The following is a 20,265-nucleotide window of genomic DNA, read 5'->3' as shown; positions in this document are numbered from 1 at the left end:
GTAGGCTTCAAAATTCTTTGCTTGTACTTTAAGGAGCGTGATAAAGGTGATGGTGGGTAGAACAGAATTTAGGTTTCTATCACTGGGTCTGTGGGTGAAATTTGTTTAGTTCCTTCTCATTCATTTATCCTCAAGCCTCATCAATTCTGCACTAGCCACCTTCCTATTCCTATGACTGAACTTTTCTTCCTCTTTCCTTCTCAAGAGTCCCTGTATTATAACAATAAATATTGGTCATGTAATTTATAGCAATTAGCCCCAAATTAACTCTATTTCATCAGAGTTTTAGAATGGCTTAATTGTATTTTCCAGGTTAATGGATGCTTCTGTATCTTGTTTAATGAGGGCAGAGATTCCATCACATTTATTCATTACTTGGTCTAAGCATATTTCATCTAGCTACTGTAACAGCCTAACTATTCTTTCCAGACCCATTTATATCCCACACCAATCAATTTTCTATATTATATGCAGAGAGATCTTTTTGAAAAGCAAATCTAATCATTTTATCCTTTGATTAAAAGGCTATCAGCTGCTCTTTAGACATAAAGAACAAATAAAGCCTACCTGGTCTATATGATATGGTCTCTACTTACATCTTCCACCTCATCAATTCCCTCTTTCCCTTACTACATGTTCTCTAGACACACAGATCTCCCTGCCACCACAGAGCCTTTGTGTACCATGCTATTTCCTCTGACTGAAGCACCTTTCACATCCACTGTCTGTCACTGATTAACACATGTATTCTTCACACCTCAGCCCTGGCATCACACTTTCCCAAAGAAATTTAAAGCAGTTACCTACTCTTTCATAGAATCATAATATATTCCCCCACAGTCAGGTGTGATATATGTGCCTTTCCCTACTAGTCTGTAAGCTCAGTAAGAGTCAGAACAGTATCTGTTTCTGCTTACCAGTCTTTGTAACTCCAGAACCCACTGCAGTTCACAGAAACAAATACTTGTTAAATGAAAGAACAGTGCTTGATAAAGGGTAGGTGCTCATAAAATCACAACTAAATCAAATAAATGAATATGCAAAGGAGAAATAAATGCAAAAAAGCAAGTGTCTAAAAAGTACTAGGAACTTTGCTGAGAGCTAAAGAGATTTCAAGGATTAATGGGAAATGCATGTATTCTAGCGGCCAAGAGTTTTCCAACTAAAGCCCTCCGAGTTGTCACTTTATTCATACTCAAAGAAAGATTAGTCTTTAAAAATTTACCACCACACATTAAAACACACAACAAATGATACTTACATGCATAATCTGCAATTGCAGGTTTTGCATGAGAAACCTGACCTAGCAAAGAGGATTTTCCAGCATTTGGGAATCTGAAATGAAAAAATAATATATTAAAACAAATATTAGTATTATTAATAATACTTGCTTATCTCTGAATTTCTAACATTTCAGGAAGTAGATTTCTTGAATATTTCCAGGAATAAAAGTAGAATATAAATTAAAAATAATCCTGAAAAACTTGAATGAAATATACATATGAAAAAAGTAAAGAGATATTCATGCTGGGCACTAGAGATGCTTTAGTATTGGGAGTAAATAATTCAATTATCTTTAAAAAGCCTGCAAATCATAGAAAAACAAAAAGAAACTAATAAAAATACCAACAATCCACTAATTCTAGCCAAACAATGACAAAATATTGCTTATATTGCTTTGTAGATTTTTCTTTAATATGTTTTATATGGACATTTCCAAATACATACAAAAGTAGAGAGAAGTACTGAATCTCATTTAGCAATCACCTAGCTTCAACAAATAACACATTCCCAATACTTTTTTTGAAGCTGGTTTGTAAGGGACTCACCTAAGGTCCATGTATTACAACTGATCGATGTATCCCTTAAATTTCACTTGGTAAAGGTCTCCCCCCATTTTGTTTCCTCTTTGCAATTTTATTTTATTTATATTTTAAAAAAGATTTACTTATTTGAGAAAGAGAACGTGTGCGCACTGCAAGCACAAGCAGGGGAAGGGGCACGGGGAGAGAGAGAATCCTCAGACTCCCCGCTGAGTGTGGAGCCCCACATGGGGCTTGATCCCAGGACCCAAAGGCCATAACCATAGTGGAAATCAAGAGTTGGCCACTTAACTGACTGAGCCACCCAGGCGCCCCTGCAATTTTATTTTTAAGGAAACTGGGTCATTTGTCCTATAGCGTTTCTTTCCCACAGTCTGGATTTTTTTTTGCTGACACCCCCATGATGTCCTTTAGCATGCTCCTTTGCCCCAGTTTTTTCTATAAATTGTTAGTTTGAGATAAAGCCTTGATAAGGTTCAGTTTTGATTTTTTTTTTTCTGGAAGATTACTTCATAGTTGGTTGGCCTGCTTTTTAAACTGAGTAATATAAGGTGAACGCCTTTCAAGGGCATACTGTAACTTACTTAATTTCCTATTGTTAGGCATTTAGGTTATCTCCAATTTTTTACTATTATAAAGAACATTGCAAAAAAACTGTATGCAGCTAGAAGGACATATACCAACATTAACAGTCACCCCGAAGTGGTGGAATTAATAGATAACTACTTTTTTCTTTCAGAAAATTTTCTTTCAGCATTTATTGTCTAACTTTTAAAACTTTAAACACTACAGCTATTATCCTTGAACTTTCATTTTAAAGATTTTACTTATTTGAGAGAGAGAGAGAATGAGCACACGAGCGGGGGCGGGGGAGGGCAGAGGGAGAGGGAGAGGGAGAAGCAAACTCCCTGCTGAGCAGGGAGCCCAATCCAGGGCTCAATCCCAGGACCCTGAGACCATGACCTGAGCCAAACCGACTGAGTCACCCACACGCCCTTATCCTTGAACTTTTACATACACTTTTAATCTCTTTTTTGAGATACATTTTTTTTTTATAGATTTTATTTATTTGACAGAGAGAGACACAGCAAGAGAGGGAACACAAGCAGGGGCAGAGGGAGAGGGAGAAGCAGGCTTCCCGCGAAGCAGGGAGCCCGATGTAGGGCTCGATCCCAGGACCCTGGGATCATGACCTGAGCCGAAGACAGATGCTTAATGACTGAGCCACCCAGGCGCCCCTTAAGATACATTTCTTGATAAGAAAATACTGAATTACAATATAATTAAAATGTATATTGTTTTAAAGGCTTTGATTTTATTGCTAAATTTGCCTTGGGAAAGGCCCACCTTATATGAAAGAAAGTACTAGGAATAAGAGTCACTTAAGAGATGATTTCCTCGGGGCGCCTGGGTGGCTCAGTCGGTTGAGCGTCTGCCTTTGGCTCAGGTCATGATCCCGGGGTCCTGGGATCGAGCCCCGCATCAGGCTCCCTGCTCAGCCAGGAGACTGCTTCTCCCTCTCCCTCTGCCCCCACCCCCCACTTGTGATCTCTCTCTCTCTCTGTGTCAAATAAATAAATAGATTCTTAAAAAAAAAAAAAAAAGATGATTGCCTCAATTCCATTCAGATACTTTCATTAAATTTATCCAAATAATATTTACTAATCATTAACTTGTACCAGGCAATATACTAGGCATCAGAAATACTGCAATCAATGAGAGAAATGTGATCCCTGCCTTCACAGCTTTCATTCAAACTGGAGAAAGCTCTTCTTACAAAACATGCCAAACTTTCACTTGGACTAATGGTATAATATTTTGAAAATATTAATCTGAAATTCTATAAAAATTTATAACCTCTTAGTAGAGCTCTTTTAACATTCAAAATAAATCTAATTAAAATATCTCATTAAATATATCTTCCTAGAATGAATTTTAAGTAAAATTAGGTGAGATATTTTAATGACTCATTTTCCTGTGGAAATACAGTATTATCTTATATCTTATTATACCCAGGCCCCTGTAACTTTTTGAAATGCAAATTGCAATAATTTTTATTCATGATTATCCCTAACTAGACTTGCTTACTTCTTTCCATTATCCTCATATTTTCCTAACAGTATTAAATGCAGAAAAAGGCCAGCGACTATTTCCAAAGAGATCAAAATATGAGAAAAAAAAAAGGATGTTAATGGTTGAAGAAATGATAGTTGAGATTTGTCCTGAAAAGTACTTAATAAAAATTTTAGAGGCTGAAATCCAACCTATGCAAAGATCAGATCTGACAACAGCAGTACAAATATCTTTCTTTCTTCCCACCTTTCTTCTAAATTTCAGTTCATTCCTGAAACCAGCAAACAGGTATCTGTTTATGCTGGTACGCACAGTAGTAACTTTTTAAGAACAGTTGCCTAATTTAAAAGCACTAAAATACATACGTTAAGCATTGTACTTAAGAAACTTGATGCTTTAAAAAAAAAAGTGATGCTTTAATTATTGACTGTAATATCAAATCCACTTCTAAAAAGCTTAGTATTTCATTATATGTACTCTCCAATAAGTTGGCAATGTAATGATGATGATGACAGCAGCTACCACTCATTCATTAAGCATTCATAAATCCAAGGCATGTGTTGTGCTGTAAATGTGTTATCTTACTCACAACAACATTTTAACAACATCTCCAGCCACTATTAAAAATGAGAAAACAAAGGCTTAGAGACGTTCCAAAATTTATCCAGTATTTTCCAGGTGGTCTCCAGAGGATATGAGATTCTAACCCAAAAAGTCTCTCACTTGAGTCCCCCATCCTCACCCGATGTTTACTACTCAGCCTTGTGAGGCTCTTCTTAGTCTGCAGAGGTGTCTCTATGGAACTTGAAACACATTTTTGTAACAAATGAGACTGTGAATGGCTAGATTCCCAGTCTTGTCCACAAAATCCTACTAAGCCCACAACATTGTGAAAAATATACATTATTACAGAAACTATGCCTGATAATATTGTTTTATGGAAAAGACTAAATGCAAATGACAAGTTTGAACCCCAGGATCACATCTTTCCCTGTTATGTCAGCAGGAATGGGGCCTTTATGAATTCTAAGCCACTGATGTTAAGACCTAGTAGCTAGACAGGCATGGCAAGAGGTGAGGGATTCAGACTGATGACTCTAGTAAAGAAGCAGTGAGGTGGCTGGAATGGTAGATAAAGAGAGTTAGAAGCTATGTAAGGCGAGGAATGGAACTGGAAGTTTGAAGTAGAGCCAGCTATAAGGCAGTGTTCCCTACCTTTTTCTTAGGTGTTTCATGTGACTACTGTGTAATGCTGAAGGGGGGCCAGGCAGAGAGGGAGAGAAGAAATGCAAAGTTGAAGTCTTCCCTTCCTTTACCTACTTTCTATCTTGCTAACTGTCCCCCTCAGTCAGGTGCCAGTATTGCAAACCCTACAGCTAAACAACATTGTCTGAGGAAACAATGGAAGCCTGTGAAAGAGGACAACACTGGGGGGGTCTGCAGTACTGAGAATGGACAGAGCCTAAGTAAAGCATGAAGGACAGGAAAACATCGAGATCCAACTTGGTGCTCAATAGTGTCTAAGTCTGATAGTTGAGACTGTCTGTATCAGCCATTAGCCACCTGATCAACAATTTAGTGATACCTCTATTAAGACTTATAAGAATATCTAAATCATTTTTTCTCTTTTTATTTCCTCCTATACACTTCATAAAATGTGGTTTGGAATTTTAATTTTATTCCTTAGTATCTGGTAACTTTCTTTCACCTTCTTATACTACTGCATTTGATTGATTTTTCTTTCTTGATTCATTCCCTACCATTCCCACTAGCCTACTCAATTGCTATGATCTTCCTTTCTTTTTACAAATAAATATTAATTGTGAAACTCTATGTTTGCAATATTAAAATAACTATATTTAGCAGCATCCTCAAAGTATACAAAAAACACACAAATTCCATAAATAACACTGGTCCCAAATTACCATTTATATTTATCTCCCACTCATGAACTATCTCTCTGAAATTATAAAAATAAAAATACAAATGATACTTACCCCACTAGGCCTATATCAGCTATAAGTTTTAGATCAAGGTGAATGACTCGTTTCTGGCCTTTCAGTGGTAAGAAATTAGTGAGTAATTTACCGCCAAGACCTCCTTCAGCTACCAAAATTCTGTCTTTCTCTTTATTGAGCTCTCCTTAAAAAGACAGAAAAAGATACTTAGAACAAAGATTACTAAGTGAGGTTAATCATTAACGACATTTTTCGTTCAGAAATAGATGCCAAAAAATTCCAATTTATAAATCTCAAGAACTGTATCTTTACAATAATCTTAAATCTAGCAGTTAGTTTTGAACATTTTTAAAAAAGATTTATTTATTATTTGAGAGAGAGAGAGAGCGCCTGAGTGAGCACCTGCACACTGGGGGGAGGGGGAGGGCCAGAGAGAGAGGGAGAATCTCAAGCAGACTCCCCGCTGAGTGAGGAGCCTCACACAGGGCTTGATCCCAGGACCCTGAGCTGAAGTCAAGAGTCAGACGCACAACCAACTGAGCCACCCAGGTGCCCCTTAAACAACTTCTTTTTCCCCTTGAACAACTTTTATATAAAGTTTTCAAAATCTCTTATAAATTAGCAGTTAAAATAGTTTTTAAAAAATTTAAAGAGGAGCTATTCCCCACAGCTCCCAAACAATTTTAGAAAATATGTAAACTTTTCATAACCTTAGAATCTACAGTACAGGGGTGCCTGGGTGGCTCAGTCATTAAGTGTCTGCCTTCGGCTCAGGTGATGGTCCCAGGGTCCTGGGATCGAGCCCCACATCCGGCTTCCTGCTCTGCGGGAAGCCTGCTTCTCCCTCTCCCACTCCTCCTGCTTGTGTTCCCTCTTTCATTGTCTCTGTCAAATAAATAAATAAAATCTTAAAAAAAAAAAGAATCTACAATACACTTACCTATAATTTTACCATTTTCATCAGTTACTGAAATACCCACAGGTACAGGAATTTCACAGTCTTTTCCTTTAGACCCTTTCAGTGCACTAACTCTACAAAAAAATAAAGCTAAATTAAAATAGGGAAAACCCACTATATTGAATGGACTATACTCAAGCAAATATAATGGTTTACAAAGACTAGCAACCAACTTGTCTTGTTAATGCAGATGTTAAATGGCCAAATATCAGAGGAAGAGAAAACTATCGCTATTTATTTGCATTCTAGACTACCATATAAAAACAATAAAAATAAAATAAAAACAAGTAATAATAATAATAGGTAATGATTTAAGTTACCAAGCTAAGTGCCAAGCCATTTTAACTCATAATGAACTAAAATATTATATGCCTAAAATAGAGAGATCATTGCTATAACACAAAGAAGCTAGAAAAAAAATGGAAAATCCATTAAGTAACAAACATTTTAACAAATTGACCTCAAATAAGAGTACTTTAGTTATAAGAGACTCATCTAGCTACTCTCACATTGCTCATGATAGAATTAATTGGTACAAACTTTAGCAATTCTACTTCTGGAAATTTATCCTAAAAAAAATAACTGAACAATCATGTAAAACACTATATACACAAGGATATATATTACATTGTGACTATAACAGTGAAAAAAGTCTATAATTACTTAAATAAATGAATGCCAAAAAAGTTATTTCCAATAGTATTTTAGTATGCAGCCATTCTGAACAATTCTCTGGCATGGAAAAAAAAATGTTAAGAGAAAAGAAAAGGCTGGAAAATATTGTGCTCTCATTTTTGTACCCCCAAATTTTATATACATCCACATAATTACAAGCTAACTGCTACAAGTCATTTTGCATAAACATATAGAAAAGACTTAGGAAAGTCAAGAAAAGATTAATAGTGGTTATATATGGGTGGAAGAATTACAGGTGATTTGACTTTTTTCAAATTTTTAAATTTTATCTGATATTTTTACAATGAGCTTGAATAACCTTTATGTAGAGATAAAATGAAGAAAAATATACAAACAAAAAGATTATACAATTACACAATGATAACCACATTAAGGCTATTATATAATCATCTACCACTTATTCAGCCAATAATATGTACCAGGCACTATTAAAAGCTTTATTTATATTAGCTTAAGATTCGGGACAATCCTATGAAATAGGTACTGTTATTTTTTTTAAAGTTTTTATTTTATTTTTTTATTATTTTTTGTAAAGATTTTATTTGACAGAGAGAGACACAGTGAGAAGAAACACAAGCAGGGGGAGTAGAGAGGGAGAAGCAGGCTTTCTGCGGAGCAGGGAGCCCGATGTAGGGCTCGATCCCAGGACCCTGGGACCATGACCTGAGCCGAAGGCAGATGCTTAACGACTGAGACACCCAGGCATCCCTATGTTTTTAAAGTTTTAAAATTCCAGTTAATTAACATACAGTATATTAGTTTCAGGTGTTCAGATTCAACACCTACATATAATGCCCGGTGCTCATCACAAGTGCACTCCTTAATCCTCATCACCTATTTCACCCATCCCCCTGCCCACCTCCCCTCTAGTAACTGTCAGTTTGCTCTCTAGTCTATTTCTTGGTGTGCCTCTCTCTTTTCCCCTATGCTCATTTGTTTTATTTCTTTTTTTTTTTTTTAAAGATTTTATTTATTTATTTGAGACAGAGAGAATGAGAGAGACAGAGAGCACATGAGAGGGGGAAGGGTCAGAGGGAGAAGCAGGCTCCCTGCCGAGCAGGGAGCCCGATGTGGGACTCGATCCCGGGACTCATGACCTGAGCCGAAGGCAGTCGCTTAACCAACTGAGCCACCCAGGCGCCCATTTGTTTTATTTCTTAAATTCCACACATGAGTAAAACCATGTATTTGTCTTTCTCTGATGTATTTCACTTAGCATAATACTCTCTAGCTCCATCCACATCCTTGCAAATGGCAAGATCTTATTCTTTTTTATGGCTGAATAATATTCCATTATATATGTATACCGTACCTTCTTTATCCATTCATCAGTTAATGGACATTTGGGCTCTTTCTGTAATTTGGATATTGTTGATAATGCTACTATAAACATCAGGGTGCATGTATCCCTTCAAATTAGTATTTTTGTATTTTGGGGGTAAATACCCAGTAGTGTGATCACTGGATTATAGGGTGCTATTTTTAATTTTCTGAGGAACCTCCATATTGTTTTCCAGAGTGGCTGCATCAGTGTGCATTCCTACCAATAGTGTAAGAGGGCTCCCCTTTCTCTACATCCTCGCCAACACCAGTTGTTTCCTGTGTTGTTAATTTTAGCCATTCTGACTAGTATGAGGTGATATCTCATTGTGGTTGTTATTAGTATTTCCCTGATGATGAGTGATATTGAGCATCTTTTCATATATCTGTTGGTCATCTGTATGTCTTCTTTGGAAAAGACACGTGTTCTGCCCATTTTTTAACTGCGTTATTTTTTGGATGTTTAGTTTTTATAAGTTCTTTATATTTTTTGGATACTAACACTTTATCAGATATGTCATTTGCAAATTATCTTCTCACTCCATAAGTTGCCTTTTAGTTTTGTGGGTTGTGTGCTTCACTGTGCTTTTTATTTTTATGAAGTCCCAATAGTTTATTTTTGCTTTTGTTTCCCTTGCCTTAGGAGACAATCTAGTAAGAAGTTGCTATGGCCAATGTCAAAGAGGTTACTGCCTGTGTTCTTCTCTAGGATTTTAATGGTTTCCTGCCTCACATTTAGATCTCTAATCCATTTTGAATTTATTGTTGTGTATGGTGTAAGAAAGTGGTCCAGTTTCATTCTTTTTTCATGCTGCTGTCCCGTTTTCCTTACATAATTTGTTGAAGAAACTTTTTTTTCACTGGATACGCTTTCCTGCTTTTTCCAAGATGAACTGATCTATAGTTGTAGGTTCATTTCTGGATTTTCTATTCTGTTCCACTGAGCTATGTGTCTGTTTTTGTGCCAGGACCATACTGATCACTACAACTTTGTAATAAACTTGAAGTCCAGAATTGTGATGCCTCCAGCTTTGCTTTTCTTTTTTTAAGACTGCTTTGGCTATTTGGGGTCTTTGTGGTTCCAAACAAATTTTAGGATTATTTGTTCTAGCTCTATGAAAAATACTGTTAGTATGTTGATAGGGATTGCATTAAATATGTAGATTGCTTTGCATAATATAGACATTTTAACATTATTTGTTCTTCCAATCCATAAGCATGGAATGTTTTTCCATTTCTCTGTGTCATCTTCAATTTCTTTCATCAGTATTTTATAGTTTTCAGAATACAGACCTTTTACCTCTTTGGTTAGGTTGATTCGTAACTATCTTATGGTTTTTGGTGCAACTGTAAATGGGACTGATTCCTTGATTTCTCTTTCTGCTGTTTCATTACTGGTATACAGAAATGCAGATTTCTGTACATTGATTTTGTATCATGCGACTTTACTGAATTCCTGTATCAGTTCTGGCAGTTTTTTGGTAGAGTCTTAGCAATCTTAGAGAAAATCTTACAGGTTTTCTACACAGAGTATCAGGTCATCTGCAAATAGTAAAGTTTGACTTCTTCCTTGCTGATTCGGATGCCTTTTATTTTTTTGTTGTCTGACTGCTGTGGCTAGGACTTCCAGTACTATATTCACTAACAGTGGTGAGAGTGGACATCCCTGTCTTGTTCCTGATTGTAGAGGAAAAGTTCTCAGATTTTCCCCATTAAGGACAGTATTGGCTGTGGGTTTTTTGTATCTGGCCTTTATGATGTTGAGGTATGTTCCCTCTATCCCTACTTTGTTGAGGGTTTTTATCATAAATGGATGTTGTACTTCATCAAATTGCTTTTTCTGCATCTTTTGAAAGGATCATATGGTTCTTATCTTTTCATTTATTAATGTGGTATATCATGTTGATTTGCAAATATTGAGCCACCCTTGCAGCCCAGGAATAAATCCCACTTGGTCGTGGTGAAAGATTCTTTTAATGTCCTGTTGGATTTGATTTGCTAGTATTTTATTGAGAATTTGCATCCATGTTCATGAGGAATTTTGGCTTATAGTTCTTTTTTAGTGCAGTCTTTGGTTTTGGTATCAGGATAATGTTGGCCTTATAGAATGAATTTGAAGGTTTTCCTTCCATTTCTATTTTTTGGAAAAGTTTGAGAAGAATAGGTATTAATTCTTTAAATGTTTGGTAGAATTCACCTGAGAAGCCATCTGTCCCTGGACTTTCGTTTGTTGGAAGTTTTTTCATTACTGATTCAATTTCTCTGCTGGTTATCAATCTATTCAAATTTTCTGTTTCTTCCTGTTTCAGTTTTGATAGTTTATGTTTCTACGAATTTATCCATTTCTTCCAGGTTGCCCAATTTGTTGGCATATAGTTTTTCATAATATTCTCTTAGAATTATTTGTATTTCTGTGGTGTTGGTTGTTATTTCTCCTCTCTCATTTGTGATTTTATTTATTTGGGTCCTTTCTCTTTTCTTTTTCTTAAGTCTGGCTAGGGGTTTATCAATTTTATTAATTTTTTCAAAGAGAAATAGGTACTATTATTATCCCTACTTTATAGTTGAAGAAACAGACACTTTTAGGGGCACCTGGGTGGCTCAGTCATTAAGCATCTGCCTTCGGCTCAGGTCGTGATCCCAGGGTCCTGGGATCGAGCCCCGCATCGGGCTCCCTGCTCTGCAGGAAGCCTGCTTCTCCCTCTCCAGCTCCCCCTGCTTGTATTCCCTCTCTCACTGTGTCTCTCTCTGTCAAATAAATAAATAAAATCTTAAAAAACAAAAAAAGAAACAGACACTTTTATACAGATCTTAAACACTTTAAAGGTATTTACATGTTGAAGGCATGGCTTCTTCAGAGCAGGAGTTTTCAATTTTCAACTGCAACTCAGTAAGAAATGATACAGTCATTCATATATATGTATATATACATATATACATACATATATATGTACACACACAAATCATATATATATATATGACTTTAAAGTTTTGTGAAACCGTACTTACTATGTGATACGTGCTAATGTTTCCTATTCTACTTTTTATATGAAATCTAATAAATTGATTTTACAACCCTAAGGCAATGTTTTTCAAAATGCAATTATAATCAGCACTTAAAACGAGATAGGTGATTGCTGTACAGCAATATGAATGTAGTACAATGCCACAGAACTGTACACATTAAAATGGTAAATTTCATGTTATGTATATTTTCCCAAAATAAAGGAAAACAACAATGTACAATATGCCACAGAACAGAAAACAGAGATAATACAAATGTTTGGGTAAAAGTATAAAATGTTTCTCAGTATGGGTGGCACTAAAAATGGTTTGAAACTACCATATTAAAGAATTGAAAGACACAGTCTAAAAACACTACTTGAGAGTACTTAAAAGGGAGTCTAATAGTTGAGCTCTTTTTCCCATGATTAACTTCTTCATATCCCAAAAACTAAAGCACATAAACAAATCTTTCAAGGAAAAGAAGAGAAGGGAGTTGAGATTTATACTCAATAGGGAACAATCTCTGTAGATGGAAGGAAGTGAGCTTCGTTTGAAAAACAGAAAATGAGGAGAGGTGGGAGTAGGTGCGAGGGGTGAGACTGTACTGAGAAAGCTCGGTTGTTTGGGGTAAGGACACAGCCTGGTTGGAAAGCACATTCTTGAAGTAAAAGGGGAGATAAATGAGGCAATGTGTAGATACCAGTATATAAAAAAACTCCCTTGTATTAAATATTAAACTCCAAATACATATTTCAAAAAGTTAAAATACCAATTTTCAAATCAATCATTTATGATTTTAACTAACTTACACAATGCTTTTGCACTGCAATTTACATAGCAATACCTTAAAATCACAGCATGATATACCATACCCCATTGTATGAGTTCATCTTTGAGTCTACTACATGTAATATATTGTTTTGGTATCTTGTTAACACTTGATCCTCAAAAAGTGTGTGCTGAATTGAACAAAATAGACACTATCTCTGTTACCACTGCAAAATGAAAATAAATGATGGCTCAATTTCATCATCCAAGAATCTCATCCTTTGGTCCTATTGCCAGAAACAAAATGTCATATAAGGTAACTTGCAAAACTCTTGTAGATTTCTGAATATTGATAAAAAACAACATTGAACAATTGATTGTAAAAATAACATTGAACATTGCATGCCATAGCGGGCCATAAAAATGCATCTTAGATGTGACTGCAGGGAACATCAAAGACCTATGGCCCCAGCTGGTATGCTCTGAAATCTTAAAGAGATGATGCTTCCCACAGTCTACTTCCAGCCAATTACCTGGTACGGCAGGGTTACTAAGGCAGCCCCTTTGTAGGAGACAAGGATTCCTCTGATGGGCAACTTCTGCTTAAGGAGTCACCATCAGCTTTGCCTAAACTTTCTCAGAACTGTACAATGGACTAAAACTTTGCCCTTCCCTCTCTCCTTCATAAGGCTTAGACTTGCACGTGGTCCGATAACTTTCCCAACTTCCTTCAGGTCCCTCCCCAATTTGCCTTTATAGATGTTTTCCCCATAAATCTCTTATTCATCAAATCCTACTTTGGTACCTGCTTCTTGTAGGACCCAAATAGAGACATATGATGGCATAATTCATAAAACTATAAAATAGTTCATTCAAATTCTGGCATTCAGTAAGTTTATTCAACTTCTTGGCTTAATCAACCTGAACTCCACAAGATAAATAAGACTGTTACCTCCTCCTTTAAATTCTTCCCTAGCTCCCATGACATTAAGTCTCTCCTGACTCTCTATTTTAGATCACACCTTCTGTTTCTTTTCCTTAAATGTTGGTGAATAACAGAATTTGATCCTCAATCCTTTTCTCTTCTGTAATGCACTTACTCAAGTCCATGCTTATGATCAATAAATTTATCTCTAGACCTGACCATATTCCTGAATCACAGACCTGTATTTCAAGTGCTTGCTGACATCTCCAAGGGCCCTTCACAACTCCCTTTTTCTACATCTCAGATGCCACTTTCTACTGCAGTCCTTCTCAAAGAATGATACTATCATCTACCCACTCCTCAAGTCAAAACCAGGAAGTCATCCTTGATTTATCATTCTCTTTCAATACTCCATCAATCACGAAGTCTTATTTATTTTACTTCTTTAATATAGTTCCAATCCATCCATTTCTGTCAATCTAATTCATCACTGAACTAATGTTAACTGAGTATCTACTATGTACCAATCACTGTACTAGATATCTGGGAAGAAATGATGATCTAAACTGTTATGTTCCCTGTCCTCATGGACCTCAATGGTAGTCTGGCAAGAGAGCAGACATTGATCAAATACATGAGAAAATGGAAAATTATAACTGACAAGTCTTATGAATTAGAACTTAGACATGTGAGTTCATATTGGAATCCTGACCTAAACAAGGAGATCAGGAAGGACTTGAGCTTAAATCTAAAGGATTCATAGGAGGCAGCTGGATGAAGGGGAGGAAAAAGCATTACAGAAAAGATAACACAAACAAAAGCCCAGTGATAGAAGACAAATACCAGTATAAGATACTAAAAGAAAGCCAACATGGCTGGAATGCAGAACACACAGAACATAGAGGGAGATGAAACTAGAATGATGGGTATAGGCCAGACACTGTGAACTTCATCATTTCTGAAATATTGCAGTATTCTCCAAATTGATCTCTTGTCTCTAGTCTCAATCAACACCTCTAATTCATTAACCAATTAACCCTAGGGTGATTTTTCTAAGACATTAATTTATTAATGTCACTTGTCTATTTAAAATCCTTCAATGACTCCCCATCACTCTAAGATAATCTTCAAACTCTGTAACACAGCATATCAGGCTCTTCATGATGTGGACTATAATGTCTTTATTTTAAAATGAGCCACCCCATTTGTACCACAGTTATGCTAGAAATAAGTATTATTTCACCAAACAGTTTGTTCCCTCCTAATGCACTGCCTTTATAAATGTTGTACACTTGCCAACACACCTTTTCCTGCCTTGATTATCTGGCAAAGTTCTATTCCCCTTTCAAGACTTGGTTCAAGTACCACTTCCAAAATAGATAACTGAGTAAGATTTTTCTTCAATATCTTTGTAACGAAAGAAAAAGTTCTTTTCCTATTTTGAGGGCGGCATAATATGTTCCATAAAAAATAACAAAAATTTACAAAAAATAAACGGAAGGTTTTGATGTCACAGAGAGAAGACCAAACAAGCCAAAGGAAAATACACAAGGGACTTATGAGTGAAACAGGCTCTAAATCTTAAGATCCTGGTAGAACTATCGGTGATGGTAGGGTGGGTAGAACAGCTGAGATTTGAAAAAGGTTTCCTAAAGATTGCTAAAAATTTAATTTTAGAAGAAAACAGTGGAGATTCAGACCATTTTTCTGAAGTGCAAAAGAATATAAACAGACACTGAGAGAAGAAAAGGATAAAAATGTTTTAAAACTCCAAAACATTCCTTAGTATCTACCTTTTATCTTTACTAGAGTCGAGACAATTATTGTAGACTTTTGCTCATTTACAAATATAGACTATACTTTCCTTCAAATTACCAGTTCAATTTTGATCTTCTTTTTTTTTTCCTCTGGGAGGGATTAATTTTCTAAAATCAAAGTCATTCAGTAAATACTTACCGACTATTTGCTCCTTCTCCAGCCACAAACCGTTTCTGAGGATATTTGTCTTTAAGTTGTTTCAAAGTCATTTTGTTATGGGCTACAACCCAGACGTCACCACCTTTTCCACCTTCTCCACCTAAGCGAGGGTAACCCATTCCACCACTTCCTCCTCTGGTGAAGAGTCTTAGGTTATCAATGAAGTTTCCATACTTAAAAAAGAGAAAGAGATCATTTGTATACCAAACATGCTTACCAAGTTAGAACACCTAATCCTCTGTTACCACTAAAGCTCCTAAAAAAATCAATATAGGCTTTCTGAATGTCAAATCCATAGTCTTTTCTTAGTTCACCTCTGGTCTGACCTCCCTTTCCCATTTGATTAACTCTCTTAAGATCTTTTTTTCGGGGCGCCTGGGTGGCTCAGTCATTAAGCGTCTGCCTTCGGCTCAGGTCATGATCTCAGAGTCCTGGGATCGAGCCTCGCATCGGACTCCCTGCTCAGCGGGAAGCCTGCTTCTCCCTCTCCCACTCCCCCTGCTTGTGCTCCCTCTCTCACTGTGTCTCTGTCAAATAAATAAAATCTTAAAAAAAAAAAAGATCTTTTTCAATTGTCAATTGTTGTCCCACTTTCTGTCTCAAGGTTTCTGACACCGTCCCACTTTTTTTAAGATTTTATTTACTTACTTACTTTATTTAGAGAGTGCATGTGCGTGCAAGCACAGGGGAGGGGCAGAGGGAGAGGGAGAGAGAGAATCTCAAGCAGACACCACGCTCAGCGGGGAGCCCAATGCAGGGCTTGATCTCATGACCCTGAGATCATGAGCTGAGGCGAAATCAAGAGTTGGACACTTAACCAACTGAGCCCCCCAGATGCCCCTGTCCTACTTTTCAATCAAGACTTTCTCTTCCAGGTGATATCAGACTATACCAGTTAACTATCACCTAGGTAAGATATTATCTATGTCTAGTCTGTTGGACATCTCCATCAGGAGGTAAGCTTAATAGTCTAAAGCAACCAAGAGCAAGATCTGCATTTAATTTATATTTGAAACCTCTCAAATATGCAACTTTTTCTTAGATACTAGTTGAAAGGATAATAGTCACCTTAGATACATGATAACATGGCAAAATCAAACTTTTCCTCAGGTAAATTCTGTTCCCCCAATATTCTCTCAAATAATGGAACCACAGTTTATCTAGTCATTGAGTCTACATCGGGGAATCTCTGACTATACCTGCTTCTTTTCTCAAAGCTCTATTACCTATTTCTCCTTTCTGGTACAAGTGCCTTAGTATTTTGACCATTACATTGGCTCCTAAAATGCTCTTGCAATGTCTAATCATTCCTTTGACTCAGCCTTTGTCCTGCTGCCTGAGATATTTTTCTGAAAACAAATCTGATCTCTACTTATATTTCTCCCTACTCAAAAACCATTCATGTTTTTTTGTTATGGCTATTTATAAAATAAAGTCTAAAATTCTCAGTAGTAAAAGTTCTTAACTGGGGCGCCTGGGTGGCTCAGTTGTTAAGCATCTGTCTTTGGCTCAGGTCAAGATCTCAGGGTCCTGGGATTGAGCCCCGCATCGGGCTCCCTGCTCGGCGGGAAGCCTGCTTCTCCCTCTCCCACTCCCCCTGCTTGTGTTCCCTCTCTAGCTGTCTCCCTCTCTGTCAAATAAATAAAATTTTTTAAAAACCTTAAAAAAAAATTAACTTACTCTTCCAGTTTCATTTTCATTTGTCCAACCTCTACCTCTCCTTCCTCTCTTTGCTCTGTACTACATAATCTACTATCACATTTCCATGCCACTCTGCTCATGCTTTTCCTCCACTGTCATTTGTTCTTTTCTATCATAAGCCCACCCAAATCTCACATTTTCTGATGTCTTTCTTTATTCCTCTAGTCAACACTTAGCACTGACTTTGCTGGACTCTCAGCAATTAGATCATATCTTTATTATTATACCTTTTGAAATCTTACACTGCATTTAGTATTTACTTGTTTTCCTCACTAAACTTCTGCAGGTAAAGATCCTATGTACTAACCTCTCAAACTATCAAAATTCCTTACAGAGTAATTTCTTAAATTCATGGTCTTTAGTCACTTAGCACAGGTTAAGTATCAAAAACATCTGGGAGCTTTTTCCAAAATATGTATAGTCCACTGACAATTCTACTATACTCTGGAGAAGGGGATAAGGATAGTTCTAACCAGGACATTTAGCAAAAGCTCCCTTGGTGATGCTGATGCAGTCTAGAGCTCAGATTGCAATGGATGGGAGCACAACAAAGATTCAAAGTTCAGGTTTTGAGTATGCAAATACACCCATGACATAGAATGTTGTAAGGGAACAGGGTGGAAGGAATACATAAAAGATGAACTTGAGGGCTAGCCAGAGTATTTTTCTTGGAGGTGAAGAACTTATAATTTGATTCTGCCAGGCTAGATCAGAAATGCATCACATATAAGTGAATAGATTCCCCTTGTAAACAACATTTAGTGGAGGTGACTGTTCATGGCAGTAAGGCTACACAAGCAGCCTTTCAGAACTGAACCACAAAAAAAAAAAAAAAAGAAGAAGCAATTTCTTTTTAGCTGAAGAATTAGTTACCTCATATACCCAAATACAACCTTTCACAAGTCTCTTTTCTACTGACTACCTATTTTCTGGAAAATTGAGGACTGGATGAAGTATGATTTAATTTGGGATGCCTGGCTGGCTCAGTCAGTAGAGCCTGCAACTCCTGATCTCAGGGTCCTGAGTTCAAGCCGCACATTGGGTGTAGAGCTTACTGAAAAAACAAAAAATTTCCAAACTCAAAAAAAAAAAAAGTATAATTTAATTCAGAAATATTACTAACCATGCCTCTCTCTCCAGTAAAAGAAAGTTTCTGTTTTTAAAGTTTGTTCAATGTGTGACACATTTCTTACTACTCTAGATTCATCATATTCAGAGGTTTAGAAACCAAACTTAAAATGAGTCTCTGACTCTTGTCATTTTTTTTTAAGATTTTATTTATTTATTTGAGAGAGAGAGAATGAGAGACCGAGAGCTCGAGAGGCAAGAGGGCAGAGGGAGAAGCAGACCCCCTGCTGAGCAGGGAGCCCGATGCGGGACTCGATCCCAGGACTCCAGGATCATGACCTAAGCGGAAGGCAGTCGCTTAACCAACTGAGCCACCCAGGCGCCCTGACTCTTGTCATTTTTAATGATGCCAGCAAGTTTCAAAACATTACTAGTAAGACTCTTTAAGATTTTTTAATTTTGAAGCAACTGTAAATTTTTACAGAAACGATGTCTAAAATGAGCACTGCATAAAAACTGACCTAAATTTCCTGCAAAAAGGCAAGCCAATTACATTATTTTCGTTTCCTGATGAAAAGTAGTTTTTAGAAAGCTCTTAAAAAGAGTGCACTCCAGGAAAACATATATAGGAACAGGCTATGGGTATTATTACCTAAAAGAAGAAAAACAGACTATTTGAGCCAAAAGAAAACGTCAACCTACACGCTATGTATACCATATTGCAAGTCTAAAAGGCAAGCAGGTTATCCCAGCTCCCCATCCCACATGCACACAATTCCCCTGAAGAACCGAAAACCCTATGCCCCCAAACAACCGTCCTAAACCGTGCCAGGTAGATATACTCTTCTCACCCCTCACGGGCCAAGTCTGACTCCCGGAAGAGCTGAGACAACTATAGGAGAACCAAGCAGGAAAGAGGCCCCCAGAAAGAAAAAGGGGAGGGAAGGAGGGAGGAAAGGAGAACCAGAGTTCTCAAGTGGGGCTACAGGCACCAAGCTCTGGGGAACAGGATGAGAAACACCAGTCACGGACCTTTCTGAACCACACGCAACTGCAATGCACCATCACTGCGATTTGCCAGGGCTCACTCCCGCGTAAGGTGTGCGCATCGAGGTAACGCGCGGAATTTTTACGTCACCACCGGCGGCCGGCACTTTTTTTTCCATCGCACGCAGCAGCAGAGACGGCGCATGCGCTGTTTGGCGAACTCCCGCGGACACGCGCCGGCGCAGGCGCTGAGCGGTGTGCCTTACTGGTAGGTGGGAGAAGCTAACCTGTGTAGGGATAAAGCAGCGAAAAACACCGAGAAAATGTTGAGGCGCGCTGAGGCACGGGATAATCAGGTGCAGAGTGGATACCTGAGGAATTAACATTTTGTATGGGATGGCACTGGACACTGAACTGCCTTGCACGAATTTTTATGCGAATCGAGGTGACCAAAGGTACCACAGTCTTCACTCCGGGCAGCGGAGTGGAAAAAAACCAAACCAAACAAAAAAAAAAACCGCCAACAGACAATAAAGCCAAACGCGTAGAAGTCACAAATTCAATTGCGAAAAAAGAGCCCGAAAAGCTGTTCGTTCATTGACGAGTAATCTTTAGTAAATGCTCGGAGACAATGCATCTAAAACTTGGGACACAAATGTCAGGACCTAGGGCTGGAACAATTTCATTGTGTTTAGTGGGGAAGGAAATTTGTCTTAAACAGTGAGACGTTAGCTTCTTGGAGGTGGGTAGACAAGGCTCTTTCTCCACCTCACATTTAAAGCGCGCCTTTGTGAGAATTAAAAAGCATAACTTTTCCTCAGCCTGAGCAGGACCTGCAGCAGAGTGGCCGCCCTGAAGTCAGCTCCACCCACCTCCTTTCCCTCAAGGCCTCGTGCAATTAAAAAGAAAAAAAGTCCACAGCCAAGTTAGGCGGACCCGCACCACACTGCCAGTCTTACTGGAATCTTTCTTAACCACTCAGACTTCATTTCTAGAATTCTATTC

General features: G+C 37.5%; 1 protein-coding gene across 2 annotated transcripts in view; it reads right to left on the bottom strand.

Moving 5' to 3' along the window:
• GTPBP10 (GTP binding protein 10) overlaps positions 1–19,360 on the bottom strand; it is a 28,431-nt gene extending 9,071 nt beyond the window's left edge. The window contains exons 1-5 of one of the 2 annotated variants that reach the window (XM_021689710.1): positions 19,306–19,360; positions 15,484–15,677; positions 6,795–6,886; positions 5,894–6,038; positions 1,262–1,335 (exon numbers count right to left, since the gene is read on the bottom strand). In XM_021689710.1, coding sequence (XP_021545385.1) covers positions 1,262–1,335; positions 5,894–6,038; positions 6,795–6,886; positions 15,484–15,677; positions 19,306–19,338 — 538 coding nt within the window. In that variant the 5' untranslated portion in view covers positions 19,339–19,360. The remainder of the gene's footprint in view (positions 1–1,261; positions 1,336–5,893; positions 6,039–6,794; positions 6,887–15,483; positions 15,678–19,305) is intronic. The other variant, XM_044920091.1, reaches the window with a different exon arrangement.
• Positions 19,361–20,265: the final 905 nt, after the last annotated feature.

This window comes from Neomonachus schauinslandi, chromosome 12 (assembly GCF_002201575.2).
Source record: "Neomonachus schauinslandi chromosome 12, ASM220157v2, whole genome shotgun sequence".
Taxonomy (NCBI): Eukaryota; Metazoa; Chordata; class Mammalia; order Carnivora; family Phocidae; genus Neomonachus; species Neomonachus schauinslandi.
This window is presented reverse-complemented; position numbering and strand designations above follow the sequence as displayed.